Genomic DNA, 22,351 nt, shown 5'->3' with positions numbered 1-22,351 from the left:
CATATGTGCAAATGTACTTGACACACTGGATGAATTTATAGATTGTGGTAAGAGATGTAAGAGCCCCCAATAAAGTAAGGGAAAGGGGAAAAAAGTATTTCTAACAAAATTAAATGATAACATATATGGCCATCAATTCTAACAGATACTGTTGACTGTCAAGACTTTGAGACTTGGGGGTGTTTCCTCATCCTTGAAAGCAGAGCGTTTAAGCGGTAGAGTAGTGTTGGCTACAGGAACCACTAGCAACTTTCTCCTTGGCCAACGCAGAAGGTCCGAGTGGAAATTGATGCTCAGGCTCAGTACCAATCTGAGATCCCACACACCCATTAGTGCTCTAGAAAAGGTGCTCTTTATTTTCTCCACCTCAGTTCTTAGAAGTGAGGCTTAATTTCATTATTTTGACGAGGTGCAAAGACTCGGGGACCGTAAGTAACGCAAGGCTGTACAATTCAAGGTTGCATGGTTAGAAGGTCATGGGACTGAGGTTTCGTTTGGATCCTCCTTAAGACCCATGCCCTTGTGAGGCAATAGCTCTTTCCTCAAACAAGCTAAAATAGGCCTGAGCTCCTCAGGGGTCACACGATGCAGTTCTCTTTTTCAGTTTCTACATGAGATCCAGCGCGTGGCGATACTTTGAGAAAGCTAAGATGTTGTTTTAGGGGATTGTTCTCTGATTATAGTGTGTGTGTCTTTATTTTAAAACATAATTGACATTGGTTCTGTTGTTGAGGAGACTGTAGTTACAATGTCTTTGGCATTTGTTCTAGGTAAAGAAGGAATGGGAAGAGGCAGAACTTCAAGCTAAGAACCTCCCTAAAGCAGAGAGACAGACTCTCATTCAGGTAAGACTCATTCTACAGCGACAGAGCTTCCAGCTTGACCGTTTGAAAATAGGGTCAGAGCCAAACTCACAGGAAATTAGACATTGACACCTCCTTTTGGTTGAGGGTTGTGTTACAAGTATGTCGTAACTGGCTTGCTTTTCCACCTCCCAATTGACGTGCCCTAGCATTGCTCCTCTCTGGTAGAGAAACCGAACCCCCACCAGAGCGCTCTAGTTCTTGCCAGAAAGTAATCTGAGCTTGGCTGCATTTGTTAATTCCGTTCTCCTGGCAGAAATCATCTGTCATCCTCATTATTGTTTTTCAGCAAGACAGAATTGGAGGGATCTTTTTTGGGGGGGGTGGCTTAATTGAAAAATCAAGAAGCAGAAAATAAAGACCTAATACATGTTCATCGTTAACTCTGTAGGTATGCCACCTTAAAATGACAGTAGCAAATGGCATTCCTCTTGTCTAGAAAAGAGGGCGGATGGGGTGGACGTGCCACTGGTGGAATAGTGGCTGATTGGGGTCTCAACACATTTGCATGCATGTTAAACTCGCTTGTCTGTGTCTCAAGGAAGCCTCTCTTTGTGATGGGAGGACTTCAGAAGGCCTTTATTTTGCATTCTTCACTTAGAAAATCTCAAGGGTCTGAGTTTCTCTATAAGCCTCTGGTGCAGGGTGCAGTCATTTGATTTAGTAGCCTTGAACTCCTACTAACACTGGCCAGGTAGGTCAGACATAACTTGCTGTCAGTGTTATGTGTGCAAAAGTTTCCGTGTAACCTGGCACATTCAACATGCGTCCTGCTGGTGTGTGCTTTCCCGATCTGAAAGTCCACTGTCTTATTTCAGTGTGAAGAGGGCACCGTTTCATTACTACACCCTGCCCTGAGCTACCTCCCTGAGCCGGATGCCTTCTTGTGCAGGCACTCAGCAAGTGTCAGGGCCTGGGAGGCCTCCTCCAGGTGCCGTGAATTCCATGTTGTTTCTCCTCCCTTGGTTTAGCACTTCCAGGCGATGGTCAAAGTTCTAGAGAAGGAAGCGGCTAGTGAGAAACAGCAGCTGGTGGAAACTCACCTGGCCCGGGTGGAAGCTATGCTGAACGACCGCCGCCGCATGGCTCTGGAGAACTACCTGGCGGTCTTGCAGTCTGATCCACCACGAGTGAGTTGTATTCCCCCAACAGGTTCAGTGATGAGAAGCTGTATTCTTACTGCCTGCCTGAAGTGGGGGTCTGCCTCTGTGGAAGCAGGGTGTGAGGCACGGGTCTGGGAAAATTGTGTTTAACTGCAAGAAAGATGATTATGGAGGAAAAGGTATTACTACATTAGCTTAGCATTATTTCACTGAATGCCTAAATACATGCCACCTATCATGTAAAAAGGATCTTAATCTCAGTACCCAAACCCACAGCTGATTCCAGCTCACAGTGACACGGCATAGGGTTTCTGAGACCAGAAATCTTTACAGAAGGAGACAGCCTCATCTTTTCCTGGCAGGGTGGCTTGTTACTTTGAACTGCTGACCTTGGGGTTAGCAGTCCAATGCTTAAACTAGAGCTTTTTCAGCCTCACAGTATTGCTTGGTAATGAGCTAATTATTAATTTTTTTCTGCTAGTCCTACTTAAAAAAAGTAAAATTGCACTTTCCTTGACTTTAAAACGGAGCCTTTACTTTTCCTTTATATTTAAATAAAGACTTTCGAACCAGTTCCATTCTAAATAAAAAAATTATGAAGAAAATATTCATGGAGCTTAGGCTTTTTGTGCTAGTGGTCACAGACTTTTTAAAAACTCAACTTTAACCTGCCTTGCTTTCGGAGATGGGAGAGTCTTGGGAGAGGCCTTCTTAAATTAACCAGTCAGGGCTTTTTCCAAGTGACAAAAGACGACCTAACTTTTGCCATAAGTTAAACCGAGTAAAGAGGACAAATTTCAGATTCTGACAAGTGCTATTTGTTACGGAGCCTCTGTAACCTTGCAACTCAGATTTTCTTCTTTATCCTAGAAAGATTAGCGTCTTGTTACTTAGTGTAAGCTCAGAACTTTTGAAAGAACAGCTTCCCTTCTTGTGCCTAGATGAGCTTTATACTGTCGTGTGGGTTTCTTAAACCTTACTTTCCTGCCTGATTCTGGCGTTCTAGTCTAGTTACTCACACAGCTGCTCTCTCTCCTGCAGCCCCACCGCATCCTCCAGGCTTTGCGGCGCTATGTCCGTGCTGAGAACAAGGACCGCCTGCATACCATCCGCCATTACCAGCATGTGTTGGCTGTGGACCCAGAGAAGGCAGCCCAGATGAAATCCCAGGTACAGTAGATGTCTTTGCGTTTGCTGCTCTGAGAATATTTCAGGTGGGCAGAGATTGCTCTGATCAGTGGTTGGACGTTGTTGATGGTTGTGTTTATTTGTTAGTCCTTAAAAAAATTTTTTTTTTAATTTCCAAAGACATTTGGCACTTGAATCGGTTTTTTTGCTAGGGTGCGAGGTACTGTTTTAGAAATACCTTTCCCATACTTCCTTACATCTGTGCCAAGTATTTCCCTGAGTGATGTAAACAGTTAAGTGTGTTCAACTACTAACTGATAACACTGGCGCGTCAGACCCCCTACCGTGGTGCCTGGGAGCACAGGTGTGGTGGCAAAGGCTTCTGAAGGTCACAACCTTAAGTCCAGGGGAGCCCAGAACTGCTCTGACACAGGATGGCCGTGAGTCAGAAGGGACAGCAACTATGTCGGTCAGCAGTTTCTGAAGTTGGGAGTGCATCGATACATTGAAGTGACACGCCAATTTCTAAACATTTTTTATTCTGTTCTGATTTAGGGTATGACCAGAATTAACATTTTAACTCTGAGAAACTGCATTCGGCGCTCTTTAAAGCTGGGCTCTCTACTCCTTCTGTGTGATACAGTTTGGTCCAGACACTTGCACAGCCCTGGCTTGGGGCCCATGCTGGGCCCAACTTTTTAAAAAAAATCATCTATGAAGATTTGTTTCTGGTCTCTGTTACTCATTTTAGTGTGGTGTCCATCTACGAACTGGGGTTTCACACCCATTTTCATAGAAAAATAACCTGTGTATTAGATGGCTGACTCACTTCCTTTAGTTCAATAAGCTTAGTAGTTCATCCTATTGGGTAATTTCCCGAGAAGACCTGGAATAGCAGGCCGGTTTTATCTTGCCCCTCCCGTATTTTAATGTCGTGCTGCATAGGGTTGCTGTGAGTCCTTACCGACTTGATGGCAGTGGGTTTTGTTTGGGTTTGGGTTTTGCAATGAAACAGTGTACACGAAAAGCATTTAAAAGCGTGGATACTTGCCCATAGTCCCAGGAACTTCCCGTTCCTGGCTTCCTGAGTTTGTATAATAGTTATAAGCTAGTCTCTCTAGACCCGCAGTTCTCAACCTGTGAGTCGTGACCCCTTTGGCGGCCGAAGGACCCTTTCACAGGGGGTCACCTGATTCATAACAGTAGCAAAATTACAGTTAGGAAGTAGCAATGGAAATAAAATTTTATGGTTGGGGGGATCACCACAACATGAGAAACTGTATTAAATTGTTGCGGCATTAGGGAGATTGAGAACCACTGCTCTAGACAATGTTTTAGGAATATCAGCTGGGTTTATTGCTCTATTTTCTGAGCAAATGTTTCTGTTCTTGCTATCTATATTGCAAACTCTGTTAATACCCAATAGTACAAAGCAGAATCCTTTGTGCCCTTGAGCACCGTTGCATAGAATTTTAATTTTATAACTATGAAGATGAAGAATAGTCCTTAAGCTTGCAGGGTTCACTGTAGAAGTGGGATGTTTAAGACGACTACAGTCGGCCTCCAGAAGATTAGGGCTGGTCTAGAAGGCATAGAGCAGGGGTTCTCAAACTACAGCCCGCAGGCCACATGTGGCCCGCCGAGGACATTTATCCGGCCCGCCAGGTGTTTTTGTCGCTGCTGCCTGTCCTGCTTAGCAGCTGACTCTTCCAGTGTGCATAGGAATTTGTTCATTGGTTTTTTTAAAACTATAGTCCAGCCCTGCAACAATCTGAGGGACAGTGAACTGGCCCCCTGTTTAGAAAGTCTGAGGACTCCTGGCATAGAGTGTGAGTCTGGAGCCTGAGGCTCGGTTTGAAGCTGAGTGGCAGAGACAGGAAGAAGGAAATGGCAACAATTCTAGAGCGGCTTCCAGGAAGCTTGAGCGAGAAGGAAATGCATGCCTCTTTGCAGAAGGTAAAAGTTTTAAGTGCCACTTCATTTTCTTTAGAAGAAAAACATTTGAACTTTGGGTTGGAAAACTATACGCTAGTGCTTTATTTTAAAGAAAACTCTTTTGGTTTTTGTATGGTGAGAGGAGAAAAGGGGAGAAGCTTTGATTTAATTAATGTCTGGAGAACAATTCTCTGAAGTCAAGATCAGAGAAACTTGGGAAGGTAAAACCTTCCATCTGAGAAAACAGCCAGGGGCATTCTGTAGCCTCGCTGTATGTTTCCTGTCTTCTAATGAACCTTGCTACGGAATTGTCTGTTCACCCTTCTGTTAGTGAGACTCTAGGACACCTGTAGAATGCAGCTTTCTGTAAGAGGCTGTACTGTCGTGAGCATGGTACTGCTAACCCACCCACCGCTCCACGCGACCACGGTGAGGCTGCCAGCTCCCGTCAAGGTGTACCGCCTCAGAAACCCTGTATAGGACCACTCTGAGTTGGGATTGGCTCGGTATTGATGGGTTTATTATAACGGGCCATAGTTGGTTGCCTGGGTTAGAGTGGCATAGGACTTTTTTTCACCCCCCACCCACCACTTCTAACTATATAGCTCAGGGGTTGTCTAGGAAGGTACTAATTCCAGGGTTCTACCCGATGGTTCTTGGCTTCCAGTGACTATATGGACCACCCCCTCGCAAATGGCTCCTTAATTCGTCTGTAGAAATATAACAGTGTCAACGCAGGCTCAGCCTCAGCTGTCGGTAGTACATTTTAGTTTCATTTGCATTTTTCCTCCCAGGCGTTCGCTCTTGTGCTTTCTCATCAATTTCTTTGATTGACAGAACAGCAAATATAAGATTAAATTGCTTTCATCTTTGCTTTTAAAGGTCAGAGAGGCATCAATCTGCAATAAAAGCATCTTTCCATTTAAGTTTTCCCTTCTTGACCCTGCATACTTCGAGTCCAAGTAATGAAATCCATTGCTGTAGAGCTCCCTCTGTAGGAACAGCTTCATAGCTGCTGGGAACAACTTCGTTTGCAGCAACACATCTCAGTTAGGGCAGATGTTTGCCCAGTAAACCTTCTGGTATCAGCTTTAAGAGATTTACAGTACGTGAGCCATTGTTAATGTTGTGTGCCATGGAGTCGACTGACCCAGAAGAATGCTGTGGGTGGTGGGGATGGAGGTCCTGGGCTGTGACCTTTGTGGGAACAGATCACTGGGTCTTTTCTTTCATGGAGCCACTGATGGATGGCATCAAACTGCCAGTTTTCTGTGAACGACCAGGCCTCCTCAAGGGAGCAGTCATGGGATGGAAGGGTAGTTAAGTCTCTCCTTTATCACTGCCTTAGAATCCGGTTTATAATTTATGCCTCGGAAAGAATTTTTTAAAGCATAATGTGATCTAGTTAAATAGAAGTAAAATACCTTTCGCCGCTGCTATTTTTAGCTGCCGCTTTATTTAATAAAATCTACAGTGACCCTCCTCCCGACAGTCTACTTCTTAGCCGGTGAGTTCTTACTCATTTTACCTCATCTACTGCAACAAGTGCTAAAAATTGAGCCACACTTCCACCCTTAACAAAACCTTAACTAGTGTCTGGACTATTTAGGGTTTTGTAAGAGAACCCTATCGTTATGGAGAGCCTCATAAACGGCAGGCCGCAACCCCACGAGTGATAATTCTGTAATGAAATTCCCTTTACCTTGGAGCGCTCCGGGCAAATCATCAGGTCACCCCGCGAACGATGCGCTGTCTGAACTGACTCCGCTAGTTCAGTGGTTAGTGCACGTCACGTGCGGAATAACGTAGCCCACATTCCCTAGACCGGCTGCCTTGCTGGCCTCTAGAGAATCAGCCTCAGCTGCTCTGGAGCTGGGTGGGACGTCCCTCTGCATCGGTCCCTCCCTCCCCGCCTGGTTGTTGTTTTCAGTGACAAGGACTCTCCTAACTGTGCTTCCAGGTGGTGACACATCTCCACGTGATCGAAGAAAGACGGAATCAGAGCCTCTCCCTCCTCTACAAGGTTCCTTACGTGGCCCAAGAGATCCAAGAAGAAATTGGTGGGTGCCCCAACTGTTGTGTCTGTCTGGCCTGAGAGCTTCCCCCCTTGGGTGCAGGGTAACACAGTGCCGGAGTACGAAAGCACTGGAATAAATGAGGCTTGAGGGGGGGGGGGTTGTTTGCAAGCCCCTGCTTCAGAAGTCCAGCGCTTACACAGCAAGGTCGAGGAGGGAGCCTGGACGGATGGCTGGGCTCCACACACAGCCCTGTGACCTTACACTGTTACCGGAAGAAAATCGAGGGTGTCAAATTGCAAGAGCCCAGGAAGTTTCCTATTACCATATATTCCTCTGAATGGCGGATGTGTTGCAAAGCACGCATCTTTGTTATAATCTTTTGCACACATTCTTATTTCTTCTCCCTCTTTAGAACTCTGTCTCCCTTTTTGTGTCAACTCTGTAATGTGTCTGCCGTGCCTCACAGAACAAAACGGTCAATAAGTGGACAATCTCTTGGGGAACTCATCGTAGGAGGTGGGCCCACAGTAAGGCAGGAACAGAAGTATTGGGGTGGCAGGTGCTGTATGGAGACGTAGAGGCAGGGGGTGCTTGGAAAGCTGCCTTGCAGAGTGATAATCCGAAAACTGAAGGATGGGGCTAGGCCGTTCATGCAGAGATCTTGAAGAGAACAGCAGTGTTAGAGGAAGCAGCCGCTGTAAAGACCCGACGTTGACATCACAGTGGCACATCCGGGTAGCTCTGTCTGACCAGAACGTAGCCAGGAGGGAATGAGCACAAAGAAATGCACGGGCCAAATCGTGAAGAGATTTAAACAAAATCACGGGATTTAAACTTCTGTTCAGGCCATATGAAGCCCATAGCAGATTGTAAGCTGGGGAGGGACGAGGTTTAAAGATCACTCCACTTCTGTGAGGATGGTTGATTCATAGATTAAAATTGGCCATCAGCCAGGAAGTGGTTTTAAGATCCAGGAGAGAGCTGGTGTGAGAGGAGTGCAGAAATGTGGGCGGTCTCTCATGTCCTTCTGGAGAAGAGTGACAATATGGATCGGATGCAGGAGGGGAGGGAAAGGGAAATATTGAGGATTGTGTTTAGGTTTTTAGCTTGACCTTCTAAGGTAGGTAGCAGTGCTAAAATTGTATTGAGGTTTAGGAAGAAAATGTATACTCACATTCAATTAGAAAGTGACGTTAAACGCCAAATAAAGGTGTGAAGAGTAGGCGGCTGTCTGAGAGCCTGGCCAGGAGCAGCAGACCCAGGCCTGGGATCTGCAGATCCAGCAGATCCAAGTCATGGTTGATGGGCAGTGCTTAACTGGCATTGGACGAGATGATTCAGCCAATGTGGAGATGAGAAGAGGGGTGTCGTAGATTGAATTGTGCAACCCCCAAGATCTGTGTCAAATTGAGTTCTAAGTCGTGATTCCCTGTCCGATTATCTGGTTGCCTTCCATTCTGTAATCTGATGATCGTCCATTCTGTGAAGTCTTATAAATCCCAGGTTGCTGTCCCACTAGGGAGTGTGTTGTCCATTAGGAGGCAGGATTATATCATTTTTTAAGATTAACTTATATTTGTTATGGTAATGAGGTAGGATTGCAATTGGTTCTCTCTTGAATTATTGCCCCCACAAGAAATAAAAACACAGAAATTTGAGCAGAGAAGGAGGGGCCTCAGGACCACCAGCAAACAAGCAGAGCCAGGAACAGAGTGTGTCCTCTGGACCCTGGTGCCCTCCTAGACCCAGAGGACGAGCGATGCCAAGACACCTGGAGATCGCCAGAGTGCTGGACCCTCAGATGTTGAAAGGAGATGTGAACTTCCCCCAGAGCCAATGTAGAGAAAAAATCTTTCCCTTAAAGCCAAGCAAGTCTCCTCACTGAGTTAGGACTCTTGTGGGCAAACAAAGTTGTTCATTAAATCCATCCACTTGTTGGAGCAGCGCTGGGTGGCTAAGGCAGAATTTGGCACTGGAAGAGTTGGGCGCTGCTCTGAACAGATACCTAAAATGTGGATGTGGTTTTGGTAATGGGTGAAGGCTAGAAGGGTTGTTTGGGGGGTTTCTTTTTTATCTCCCCACAATTAATGGAGGAAGAGGTGTTATTACGGAGCTTAGCAGGTTACCACAAGCCAGGACCCAATAATATTAGGAAACAGTTACTGGTCCACGGCAGCACCTCTCCCCAGCCAGCAGCTCTGTCCCCTCATCTTCATTCTGGGCCACATGTCCCATAGCCTCTGCCTCCGTGGGCCAGGAAGCCAGCCCGCTGCTCCACCTCACAGTCTTAGAGTCTCGGAGCAGCTTCTCTGTTCTGTTTTGTGGTGCCTCTGATCTCAGCCTCCGCCACTTCAGTTGGAGAGCTTTAGCGAGCAGCGCTGGTGGCTCGTCTTCTGGAGGGGTTTTAAAGGTATCAAGTAGCAAAAGCCTGGCTTGCCTTGAAGAGCCTGTGGGTAGAATTGGGTCCAAGACAGTTCCGGAAGTGAGGAAAGCCATGGAGAAAGTCGTTATCATTTAGAGAATGCATAGGACGCCAGCCACAGAGTGTTGCTAGAATCGTGGATGTTAAACGTACTTTCAGGTTGTGATTTAAAAGAAAACAAGCAAGGGATTAAACAGTGGAAGTCAGTATTTTTAATGCAGTGGCAAAGAACTTGTCTGTTCAAATGTTTGACAAAAGCAACTTACCAGTGATGAACTTGATGATCTGCCATTGAGATGTGTAAGATTTTAAAGGGCCTGCTTGCTTTATGTCGCTTAGAATTTGAAAAAAAAGGGGGTGGGGGAGACAGACATAAAAGGAACCGTGCAATATGAAAAGAAAGCGTAAGGAGCTGGAAATCTTGCTGTCTGGACGAAGGACAGTTGTCCGAGAGTTTTCACCAAGGATGTGGCTGGACAATCTTTTGTTACAAGATAACCCCGGGAAGACGTCACGGGGCAGAAAAAGAACAAAAAGAGAGCACACTGTCTGCCTGGAGTTTGATGGGCCGGAAAGAGGCCACAGGAGCTGTTTCTGAAAGGCAGGGAGCGGCTGTGAAGCTCTGCAGAAAGCCCGGGCAGCACTGACTCCAGAAGGAGGAAGGAAGTGGTTTCCCAGAGCCATGACCTCCTCGTGCCAGTGGGATGGGGCCGAGGTCACCGCCCAAAGCTGAGCGAGGAGACTGTCATGTCGTACATAGGGCGTGGAGCTGGGAGAAAGCAGCCCTTCTGAGTGCAAGGGGACAGAGTTGTTGCCCCCGGCAGCCTGAAAAGCAAAGCTGAAGCCTAGGACCAAGGAGTCGCTACCCAGAATTCAGGAAGCGTGGCCAACACCCAGCGTCTGGGTCACTGCCCAGATGGTGTAGCCAAGCTGGGTTTGGGGAGTCTATTACCCTTTCTTTCCACTTGTAATGAAATATCTGCCTTAACTTGTATCCTAGATTCCACAGGGTCAGATTAAGAGGAATTTTAATGAAAGAGATTGTGGGTTTGGGGTGGATTTTAAATCTTGTGATGACACACAAGAGTAAATGTGTCTTACATGTGACAGGAGGCCAGAGGACTGTCATGGGTTGAATTGTGGCACCGTCACCTCCGCCCACCCCTCCACAAATACGTGCCCGCTAGGCTGGCTCATGTGGAGTTGCTCTCCGTTTGTGATAGGTTACAAATCCTAACCTCTGTCTGAGATTACGGAAGCACTGATTTAAGTGGTGACACGTTGGGCTGCTAACTGCAAGGTCAGCACTTTGAAACCACCAAGCTTCTCCTGGGAGAAAGATGGGGCTTTCCACGCCCGTGAGGAGTTACTATCTCAGAAAGTCACAGGGGCATGCCCCTTCTGCTACTCATTGGGTTGCTATGAGTCAGCATCAGCTCGATGGCGGTGAGTTTGGTTGGGATTTTTGGTATGCCTGAGGTAATTGTACTAGTACTGCTGGGAAGCGAGCTATCCGTTAGGTTAACAAGGCAGGGTTAGGTCATGTTGATGATCTGGTTCTATTTATTATGTTGATGAGGTATAATTGGGGTAAGATATCTTGAAACGCTGCCTTACAAGAGTTAAAAGCAGTCAAACAGTGAGAAGCAAGCTAAGAAGGAGGGGCCTTAGTGCCACCAAGAAGAGAAGAGCTAGAAGCGAAGCACATGCTTTAGATGCAGGGAACCTCCTAGACCCAGGGGAAGATTGATGCCAAGACGCATAGAGAGCTCCAAGGAACGCCCAGCCCCCACAGATTGAAAGGAGACAAGGACCTTCCCTAGAGCCTTGCTTGGGAGCTGGTGCCTCTTAAACTGTGAGAAAGTAAGTTTCTGCTTGTTGAAGCTATCAGCATGTGGTATTTTGTTATGGAAGCCCTGGGGAATTAAGACAAGGGGAGTGTCGAGTAAGAAGCCCTTGAGTTTCCGGTGTGTTGCTGCAGAGTGAGCGAAAGGTAACTCTAGGAGAGAAATTATCTGTGTACAGCATGACTAAACCCTGTTCAGACCGTAGGGCCTGTGCCTAGAAACTAGATCTTTCTGAAAGCCTGGTTTCCTGCTGTGTCTCTTGGTTAGATGAGCTACTTCAGGAGCAGCGTGCCGACATGGACCAGTTCACTGCCTCCATCTCAGAGACTCCCATGGACGTCCGGGTGAGCTCCGAGGAGAGTGACGAGATGCCGCCTTTCCACTCCTTCCGCCCCTTGCCGCCCTTACCTGAGAGTGAAGGTGTGTATGATTGCCAACATGGCCAGGAGGATGGGATGGAAAGTCGAACTTACTCTTTGAAAACTGGGTTGAGTTGGGTAGGCTCTTTCCCCTGGAGAATCAAGAAGGGAGGAGAGGGTTAGATTGATTAAGCACCTACTGTGTGTCAGAATTGTGTGAGCTACTTTCAGGTAGTTGGCATAGTAATAGTTCACTCATTTTATAGATGGGTCTTTTATCAGCTAATTCAGCGTGTGTGGGTCTTATGCTTTAAATAACACGATCATTTTATATTGTATCTTTCTGTAAGAATCTGGGGAGGTAAGGAATGGAGAGGTAACGGTGTGTAAGTGAATCACTTAAAATACCTCTCTGTCATAAGTTGGGACAGAAGATCTGTCCTTTGACTAGTAGTTGGGCATTCTTTCCTCTATTCCCTTGTTGGTTCTTGATCTCCGAAAGTACCTTTGAGGGCTGTCAGTGTGTACCAAAAATAAGCAAGCTGCCCTCTTGAGCTCAGCATCTCACACATAAGTGTGCTCTCCTTTAACTCGTTTATAACCGATGGACCATATAGTGCCCAGCTAAGTTTTTCCCAAGGCTTTATTGGGCACCTCCTTTCAGACCTCCATGAGGTTTGAAATGCAAGAAATGGTGCTATAGATTACAGGGTGATGCAGCCTGGAAGTGTGATTCTGCACAGTGGTGTCGCTTGGTGTTTTTAATTGGAGAAAAGCCTTATAAGTATATTTCTGGTTTCCTGTGCTTTATGGAAGGAGCCCAGGTAGCAGTCGGAGGTAAGCATTGAACTGTTAGCCCACTAGGTCAGTGGTTCAAGCCCACCAGCCACTCTGGGGGAAAAGAGGCTGTCTGTTGCCATAAAGCTTTACAGCCCAAGAGATCCTTTATAGGATTAATATGAGTCAGAATAAACTTGATGCCAATGAACTTGGCTTGTGGTTGTTATTTGGGTAGCATAGTAGGTTATGTTCTGGACTGCGAAACACAAGATCAGTAATTTGAACGCACAAACTACTCTGTGTGACAAAGACGAGGCTTTCTACACTCAAAAGATTTACCGCCTCAGAAACCCAAGTGACTCCTTCTCCCCTGCCATACGTGTTTGCTGAGTTGGAATCGACTTGATGCCAGTGGATCGGGTGCATTGTTTGAAAGGTGTTGCTTTTATGTTGGTTCTAGAAATGTTCCTGTGAAGACATTTTCAGGCTCCCTAAATTGTGTACACTTATCAAGGAATCTAGACGGTGGTATAGAGTCCAGAGAGACATATGTCCCACTTGATATGTATCAAAATCCACACTCTATCATAAAATTACAGAAATGTACCATAATTTTCTAACTTTTTTTAATCAGCCAGAAAAAATTTATTAAGGAAAAATAATTGGGTCATGAAATAGTTCTCAAAATTTCTCTCCAAGGTTGGTACTAGAGATGTTTGAATTTGGGTATCCCAAAGATACAGCAGTTAAAAACATGCCCAGGGTCATGTAACTTATAGGTGGAGGGTTTGTAGCAACTGTGGAACTGTCAGATCTCTGACAATGTAGAATGCTGGGAGGGGGCCCTGGGGTGTGGGGTGGTGCAGGGCGGAAGGAGACACAGTCTTGACTTCCTGGCAGAGTAGAAACACTCATAGCCTAGTTCCTTCAGCCTTGTGGACGCAGTGCGCCTAACCCTCCCGTCATAAAGTCTGTCTTTACCACTCCATGCCTAAGTCCCGTTTTTCTGATACCCCAGCCTCCAAGGGCTGCTATCAGGTGGCTCTGCGGAGGTAGATAGCATCTGAACTTGTTTGAGCTAGAGTCATAATGGACAGACTGAACTAGAACCTCCTTGTCCACAAGTCACACTGCCAACTTCATCGTGGGAGTCTCCGAAAACTTCCCTAAAAAGGTCCAGACAGACTTCCTCCTCCTTATCACACCACAGTAACCGCCCAGTGAATTCCTTCAGATTTTACTGCTGGTTGGTTGGTTGGTTTGTGGGATGTTTCAGACATGGCTTTTAAGGAAGAACACTTTTTGTACACATTATAGAGAAATTCTAAGATAGAATTTGGGGGGAACAAAGCCGTTTTCTTTCTTAATCTCCTTTTGTGCTATTTGTTTTTTTCCGTTTATTGTTTTCCTTTCTGCTAGACTCTCAGCCGGAGTTGTACCACCCAGTGAAGAAAGGTTGGTTTTTCAAAGATGTTCCCTTTAAGACCTTTTCACTTCCTCAGTGTGTCTACCTACCGGAAGTTCATTTTATGTTTCATACCATCTGATTTCCCCCACGTCATTTTCACACAAGGCTTCAAAGGAAGTCATCACCCCCCTACATCCATGTTGCTAACAAGCTGGCTTGACTACTAGCACTTAGATGTTAGTACCGCCTTCCTCAGCTTCCCTTTCAGAATATCTTGAGGCTACACAGCAACGATATATGTGTTTCTAGAAACTGTTTCAATCTGGATAGACTTTTAAGATAATATCCCCTTCTAACAGGTTGGCTGTGAACAGCTAGTGTCTGTAGAAATAATGCTTAATTTACAGTTGAATGGAGAATCTTTTTCTTTTTTTCTTTTTCTCTTCTACTCCCCTTTAGGTCTTTCCCTGTCTTTTTAGATGTTTGCCCTTTATCTTCACCATTTGTCTCATATCCCCTGATGTGTAGTATTGTAACATTCTTTCAGAACATTATTTCAAACTGATGAATGGAACAGGTTGATGCAGGTGAATCCTTGTAACAAAAAAGTTAATATTATGCAAAGTACCATGCTCATTGTGTCACATACTTCAGTAAACATTTCTCTAAAGATTTTTAGCATAGAGTAGGCAGTTGAAGGAGTCTCAGAGATTACGTTGTCTGCTCAAAGTCGTGCATTTCCAAATTGGAGGAATCAGAATTTGAAGGCAGTTTTTGCCCTTGTATTTTTTATACTATCGCATAAAACGCCAAGTGAGCCGCTGAATTCTCCCAGGCTACTGGGTGGCCCTTGGTCTCTAGAATCATTGGGAAGAAATTCAGGCTTTTCATTGTGTCTGTGTGTGTAAACAAACCATTTTATTGGGAGTTAATACAGATATTGTTCCATAGTTCAATTACAGCAAGCAGTATTGTACATTTGGTTCCACAATCTGTTTCAAAACATTTTTTTCCTTATTGAACACCTTGACATATATTCCCTTTTACCTCACCACCACCAGACCTCACGGAAACCCTTATTCTACTTGCTGTGCCTATAGGTTTACCACCCTGGGTTTCATATACTGCAAGACAGGCAAACATGTAACAAACATGAAAGAGGGTCACCCCCAGTGACAAAGACCATCTGAGATAAACCCCCGTAACTGTGGGTGTGGGGGGGTTGTGGGGGGGTGGTGTGCGAGCCCGCTCTTGGCTGTGGCAACCCAGTGATGAACGAGCAGTGTTCTGCTTTGTGCCACCGCTTGTTCTCAGATCATGAACATCACCTCTGCACACATGTTGTACTGTTGTTATTCCTCTAAATGCATATTTGAAATGATTATAACGAAAAAGGAATTTTCTAGAAATTTAACTGGCTTTGGCCCTTACATGACAACTGTCATTAATTGGAGTACTTTAACCATAAAATAACTCTGGGTCCCGGGACGTCGTTTGTAAGTGTGTTTTGTTTTTGTTTTCCCAGCTTTTAAGGAAACCACATAGATTCTAACCACACCAAAAAAATGTATTAGAAGAGTCTGGATTGTAGTAGAAGCTTAAATTATTTGTCTCCATGGCACATCTTTTAAAAGAAGAGCCTGCTCTTAGAGATAAATGCCCTTTAAAATTCTGAAGAGGGGCATAGAAATAGAGAAATAGAAGTAGCTCAGAATTAGAATTTATTAGCCTTGATCTTAAGTGTCTTTGCCAAGATAACGCCTTTCCATATCCCTCTTTTCTCAAGTGGTTAGAATACAGCCGTGCTTTTTCTTGGTGTTTGTGACTGCAAATGCCACCCTCAGTTTAACTTAGCCTAGAAGCAAGCCTGCAGTTCTTTAAAAGGAAACATTTCCCCCTGCATTAGAATGAGTTAATGCGTCATGCCTTTGTCAGCCTTCAAGTCCAGCCACTGTGAAAGGGGTTAAGAATTGCTCTGTGTTACGGAAGTTGCCGTAATTGAACCTAGTATCACCGCCAAGCTCCCCAACGACAGGGCCTTACCTATACCCATATTCCTTATCTTTTAATAAAAGGCTCCCACCGAAGGCACTCATGGGGAACTCCTAATGCATTTGCTATTACAGATAAGCAAGGACGTCCATGTTTTTAGAGCTAAAAGCAGAGAAGATTGCTTCTCTCTTTCCTCTCCTTAGAAAGACACTGGGCTCAGTCCGGCTGTGTATTAGAGACCCTCACTTGGAGTGACACATGCAAGTAATGAGGTTTGATGGTGTCCGGCCTTCCTGAGAACAGTATAACCATTCTTGTTCTGTGTAGAGAAAGGTGACTTTCACCCTTCGTTGGCATTCTCCTCGTTTGTGGAATGCCTTTTTATGTGCTCATTATGTGTTAACTATTTGGAATGGAACCATCCATGATCTAGACCAGTGTGGATGGTACTGCCCCTGGGAGGTGCTGGAATAATCTGCGGGGAGCTCAAAGGCAGATACCCACTCTTTACCCTGGATTATGAGCTATAGTACAAAAGTTTTTAATGGCCAGGGAGGGCGCTGAGTAATTGTTTCTGAAAAGCGAGTGGTGGGTCAAAGAAGTTTGGGGAACCTATGCGCTAGACCAGGGACCTCAAACTATAGCCCGCAGGCCACATGCGGCCTGCCGAGGACATTTATCCAGCCCACTGGGTGTTTTTGCCCCTTTTGTGTTTTTACTTCAAAATAAGATATGTGTGTTGTGCATAGGAATTTGTTCATAGTGTTTTTTTTTATTTTTATTATAGCCCGGCCCTCCAGCAGTCTAAGGGACAGTGAACTGGCCCCTTGCTTAAAAGGTTTGAGGACCCCTGCCCTAGACCAACGGTTCCCAACCTGTGGGTCGCGGTCGAACGACCCTTTCACAGGGGTTGCCTGATTCATAACAGTAGCAAAATTACAGTTATGAAGTAGCAACGAAAATGATTTTGGGGGCGGTATCACCACAACAAAAGGAACTGTGTTAAGGGGCCGTGGTATTAGTAAGGTTGAGAACCACCGCTCTTGACACGTTATTTTCTGAGAGTTGCAGTCTAGTGGGAGATGCAGAAGAAAATCCATCATTATGTAACTGCGATTGTAAGTGCGGCAGCCTGGAAATGCCGCTTGAGCAATGACTAGGAGGGGCTTAGAGGTGGGGAACATGTTGCAAACAGAAAGAAATGCCTGTGGGTGAAAATAATGATGTTAGGCAAACTTGCAGCTGTATAGCTGGTGTTTCTTGCCCCGTTCTGAAGGAACCCGGGTTGTCGGAGGAATGAGTTCTGAGGTGATGTCGCATCAGGGGTCGCATGTTTTTCTTGCTAGAACGCCTTTGGGCCTTTGGCCGCAGCTTCTGACGACAGACACTGTTTTCTGGAGCCGTTCTTTCCATCCTACCAAGCAGGAGATAAGTCAGCCACCCTCTCCTCCTCTGGTGCCCAGCAGTCCCCCTTGGAGAATGTCTAGTCTGTCCCTCATCCTTATAGAGCAGAAACACTCCCAGCAGTGCGTCCCACATAGCACGTTAGGTAGCATACCTGGCCTCCACGGGTCAGCCTGCTGCTTCTGTGAGCTTTGGAAACACAGGTGTGATCTCTGTCTGCACAGGCTCTGGAGCTGGAGAGCAGGAAGGGAGACTGATAGGTGCCGAGGAGAAAGTGATTAACAGCAAGAATGAAGTGGATCAGCACCTGGTGAGCCACTGTCCTTTCCTGTCCTGCACATTGTCATTTTGAGAGCGGTCAGAGTGGGTGGTGGTGGTCTAGATGCTGACCCACACGAGCTCTGTGGTGGGCTCAAACTGCTTTCACAGATTCGGCGTATTTAGAATCTGAGTATGAGAAGGATTAAAATGCAAAAAGCACTTTTTCACCAGTAGCCTATTTCCTCTGTATAATAGAGTAATACCTTTGCAACAAAAGGTGTAAGTAAAATTTGTGAGAGGCTATTTTTAAGCGAGTACAGATTGAATAACCTGAAGATGGGATCGATTTGGTTCTTAGACACTGTTAGCTTTACAACGTTCTTAATCATTCTGAAGCAGCTGCAGCGGCACTGTGGCGAATGTGCTTGGCCGCTAACCTTAAGGTCCGAGGCTCAAACTTAGGGATGAGTCCTCTTCTCCTTTAAAGGTGACAGCCTTGGAAATCCGGTGAGGCAGATCCTTAGTGTTGCTGTACTCTGTAGAGTCTGAATCAACGTGCTGGCACACAAGAACAGTTACCCATTATCCTTCTAATAGTTTCCATCTGTTATGCTTTTGAGGAGCCCTAATGGCAGAGTGGGTTACCGGTTGGGCTGCTGACCACAAGGTCAACAGTTCAAAACCACCAGATGGCAGAACTGTCCCTGGGGCAGTTCCTGTCCAGGGGCTGTAAGAAAGAGAAGGACGTAGGTTCCTACTCAATTTCCCCTAACATTCTGACATCTTCAACAGGTCATTGGCGAAACACTGGATGTTAAGGAGATTTTCAACACAGAGAGGGTCGGAGGCCTTGTGGAAGAGCCAGTGGTATGTATTTGCTTCTAATGGAAGAGAACCCAGATCTCCCAGTGTAAAAAAGATCCCTGTCCTCATTACCCCCCCACTTCGGAGTAAGAAAGGTAAAGTTAAAATGGCCATGTCCTTTGAAAAGAGCGGAGGTTTTCCACACCTGAGGGATTAATTGAGACCTAGCATCGTGGTGTCAGCGCTGAATTTTAGAGCCACCTCAGAGGAGTGCCATCTTCACCGCTGTCGGCGTTTAGCAGTGTGCACTTGGCTTTGCTCCACATCTGCTTTGTTCTTGTAGGAATCTGTGGGGCCACTGCGGGAGGATTTCAGTCTGAGCAGCAGTGCCCTCATTGGCTTACTGGTGATCGCCGTGGCCGTCGCTACAGTCATAGTCATCAGTCTGGTGCTGCTGAGGAAGAGACAGTACGGCACCATCAGCCATGGCATCGTGGAGGTGAGAAAGTGGGGCTACGTTTGGCTTTCCCGCTAACTGACAAGGGCTTGTTCTGAGCTGTAAGCCCTCAACGAGGGTGGGAGGAGAGGTGAGCATTACGGAGCTCAAATGCCAACATCCTGAGGACTGGACACCCCGCGGTCAATTAAACTGTCCGCTGCCTTACTGAGTCACATTTTGAAATCAGCCTCCACTGAATTATGCTCCCCATCACAGAGGGTTGCAGTGACCTACACGAATTTGGCCTTGAGGATAGATGAAGGCCAGAAGGCTGTGAGAACGTGTAATTTTTCTTACGGTGAAAACTGTTCTCAGTGTTGCTTTCTTTTTCCAGGTGTGTTAGGTATTTGCAAATGAAGGCTGGTGTTTCCAAATAAAGACTAATTGTTCGGGAGGGTGGTGGGTGGCAAAAGGAAATTTTGAAATCGCCAAAGCACACAGTTTCCGTCTAGATCTTTTTTAGTGCGTGGTGGCAATGGTCAGAATCACTGGATTCTGGACTGTAAAAACCATACGAGCATAATCTGCTTTGGGAAATTCGTTCAAATGCCCATCTTAGTCATTTCGATTTTCTCGTGCAGGAGGTTGCTAAACTAGAGAGTTCAGAGCTGGAAGAGACGGAGATTGATCTAGTCCAGTTCCGTCCTTCCTCTGTAGTTGAAGAGTTCAGACTTGCCGGTTACCCCTGGTGCTAGGACATCCGTTGGACTCTTTGCTCCTTGCAAACATTCACAGGCTTGCCTCCTTTCAACTCCTTTCCCCTCCCCCTCCTCTGACCTCCTCACCACCACCCACCCCAAGGGAGGGCCACTTTTGGTCCCAGGACATTGTGTAACAGGTGACCCGGTTCACAATGCCCTCTGCAGCTTTCATCCAGTGCACCATGGTGACCCTCAGCCCTTTTCTTCCAGGTTGACCCAATGCTCACCCCGGAAGAGCGTCATTTGAACAAGATGCAGAACCATGGTTATGAAAACCCAACCTACAAATACCTGGAGCAGATGCAGATTTAACTGAGCCAGAGAGACGTGTGCACTCCTGGTCGGAATGGGGTGGTGCAAGTGGGCCAAAAGGGGTCCTGCATTTTGGATCGACTACTGACCAACAGTTGCTTGCAGAGAATTTCATCTTACATTCAGAACTCCTGGGTCATTAAGACTATAAAATACTACTGTAGAATTACAACTTCCATTCTTTTAAATGGGTGATAAATGTTAATATAACAATATATGATATATGAAACTTAAATGAGAAAATGGTCTATTGCAGATATTTCACTGATGTGTAGTGTCCTTTTTTAAAGTTAATCAGAGGTCCCAGTTTTATTGTACTATCGCACACATGCGCTCTATAGAAATGGAAGATGTTCCAATTGCATTGTATAAATCAAGAGTTTCAGGCTCACTTGGCTACCCTGATTTTTATTTCAAAACACTAAAACAGCAGTATTCCCTCTTGAAGCGAGTTTCCGACACTAGCTGAGAAATAGGGCACGGGAATTGAGCAGGAAGCGCATCATGACACTCTCTCGGTGATTTGGAAGGACCCGTTTCTTGGAGTCCGGTGCTTGCACTGCTGGGTGATGTGGCATCTCCAGACCCATGTCTTGTCCCCGAAGAATTGGAAGACGTTTCTTTCCAGCACCTTCTAGTGAGCCTCGTGTGCAGATTAGGGTGTCCACCACTGCTGTCCTTCTTAATCCGATTCTTCCACAGAAACTAGCCTGTAGTTGTGTATGGCATTCTTCCACTCTTCATCACGGAGCCCCCATAAGCAGTGTTCCAGTGTGATGTCTTTTTGGTTTGTTTTTTGCCCGCCCCCCCACCCCCACCCCTCTTTGGGCATTTCCCTCCAAAGGCACTGACTGCCCACCCCACCCTCGTTTGTATTCTTAAGTCTGTGTCCTCCTCCCCCTTGTCACCTCTTTCCCTGCCGCCTACTCAGACTCGCTGAGTAGCTGCCGATGGCCCGTAAGGGAACATGGGGCGGTTTGCTTTCCTTTGAAAAGGGCCTTCCAAGGCGGACGGGAAACCAGTCTGCCAGCACTGCGGAAAGCTGAATGCTTCATTGCCTTCGCAGGGTCTAGAAATGCTGCTCTTGTTGCCCTGGATGCTCAAAGCTATTCTTTGGTTGTTTTTTGTTTTGTTTTGTTTTTGTTTGTTTGTTTGTTTTTTGGGGGGAGCAGCGGCTGAAGGTTCTGGTAATGTGTTTGTTTTCTTGTGACTGTTTTTATTTCCTCCTCCTCCCCCCTCTGGTCCCACCCATGTCTCTTCCCACTATGCACAGATTGAATTTCACTCACCAACTCCTTAATACGATTTGTGGAGAATGTACCGTTTAAACACATCAATAAATACTTTAACTTCCACACGGACTCCTTGTTTTATTCGCTCTTCCGTCGCATCAATCTGTGGTGGTGGTCCTCGCTGGGCCTTTGGGGATGCGGCGACCTTCTAGGAATCACCGACCTTAAGACGAAGGCGGCTCGGGCTTGAATTCCGTCGTTCATTCGACCCCTAAGAGGGAAAGTATCTACAGCATATGTCTCTGGCAAAATCATTTGTTCTGTCACTGTTGATAGTGTACACGGCCAACCCACAGTTCGTTTCTCCGTGTGCATTTCAGTGACCATAGTCCCCGCGTGCAGCAAGCTTCGCCCTCCTTTCAGAGTTGCCCGCCCTCAGCTCTCCTTAACAGAGACTCACCGCCGTGAAGCTGCTCTTGTCCTTGTGATCCCATAGAAGCAGATCTGAAGTAGCGGAATACTCGCGGAGGACGGACCTGTCACCGTTACACTATTGTTTGGCTTTAAGAAAATTTCAGGCGGTACTTGGGGTTTAAACTTTAAAGCGTTTGTTTCAGGGAGTCATGCTCCTCCTCCATGGCTCTGGAAAGTGCATTCTGTGAGAATTGTGCATCCTGTTCTGCGTTTTCTCCCTTGGATCAGGGTTTTTCTCTAGAAATCTGTCGTCAAAATGTTCAAGATCAGTAGCTGGATACCATCATCCAGTCTAATTTCCTGGCAGTAAGTCACGTTTTCGGACTCCATCCTCTGTTGCTGCAGGTAGAGAGAAACCAAGTGTGTCTCAGATGGCTGCTTGCGAACGTGGGGTGCCGGGCACTACGCAGCAAACGAGGAGGTAGAGCGGAAGCAGTTAGCATCTTACGAGGCCAATTAAGGCCCCGAACCTCCAAATAAGAACCAGATCCCTTAGCATTTTAAAATTTTGGACATGAGCAGCTTCAGAAGTTGTCTGGTGCTTTTTGTTTTGTTGTCATTGTACATGCATCGTTCGCCCATTCTGCTTTTTATAGCTGTGCAATTTCTTGGTAGTACATTTATTAGTCATGAAAACCTGCCCCTTTTTTCCCATCACGGTAAACGGGAACTCAGTACTCCACAAGCAGTTTCGCCCTCCCTCCTACCTCTTGGTAAACTTGGTAGCCTCTAATAAACTTTGGTTTTCTTATCTTTTTTTTTTTTTTTTAACTCAAAGACTTTTATTATAGTACATGGGTTACAATTGG

At 46.0% G+C, this 22,351-nt stretch overlaps 1 protein-coding gene across 4 annotated transcripts in view; it reads left to right on the top strand.

Annotated features, from left to right (window-relative positions):
* The window catches only part of APLP2 (amyloid beta precursor like protein 2), a 99,009-nt gene extending 77,818 nt beyond the window's left edge, over window positions 1–21,191 (top strand). For 2 of the 4 annotated variants that reach the window (XM_045295601.1, XM_045295599.1), the window contains 10 exons: window positions 771–845; window positions 1,835–1,993; window positions 3,008–3,136; window positions 6,990–7,089; window positions 11,584–11,736; window positions 13,875–13,910; window positions 17,484–17,569; window positions 18,313–18,387; window positions 18,668–18,823; window positions 19,735–21,191. In XM_045295601.1, the coding sequence (XP_045151536.1) occupies window positions 771–845; window positions 1,835–1,993; window positions 3,008–3,136; window positions 6,990–7,089; window positions 11,584–11,736; window positions 13,875–13,910; window positions 17,484–17,569; window positions 18,313–18,387; window positions 18,668–18,823; window positions 19,735–19,836 (1,071 nt within the window). In that variant the 3' untranslated portion in view covers window positions 19,837–21,191. The remainder of the gene's footprint in view (window positions 1–770; window positions 846–1,834; window positions 1,994–3,007; window positions 3,137–6,989; window positions 7,090–11,583; window positions 11,737–13,874; window positions 13,911–17,483; window positions 17,570–18,312; window positions 18,388–18,667; window positions 18,824–19,734) is intronic. The other 2 variants (XM_045295602.1, XM_045295600.1) reach the window with 1 other exon arrangement.
* The last annotated feature ends 1,160 nt before the right edge of the window (window positions 21,192–22,351 follow it).

This window comes from Echinops telfairi, unplaced genomic scaffold, assembly GCF_000313985.2.
Source record: "Echinops telfairi isolate 266 unplaced genomic scaffold, ASM31398v2 ScPeMD7_5592;HRSCAF=6446, whole genome shotgun sequence".
In the NCBI taxonomy this organism is placed as follows: Eukaryota; Metazoa; Chordata; class Mammalia; order Afrosoricida; family Tenrecidae; genus Echinops; species Echinops telfairi.
The sequence above is the reverse complement of the archived record's forward strand: the minus strand, read 5'-3'. Positions and strand labels throughout refer to the sequence as shown.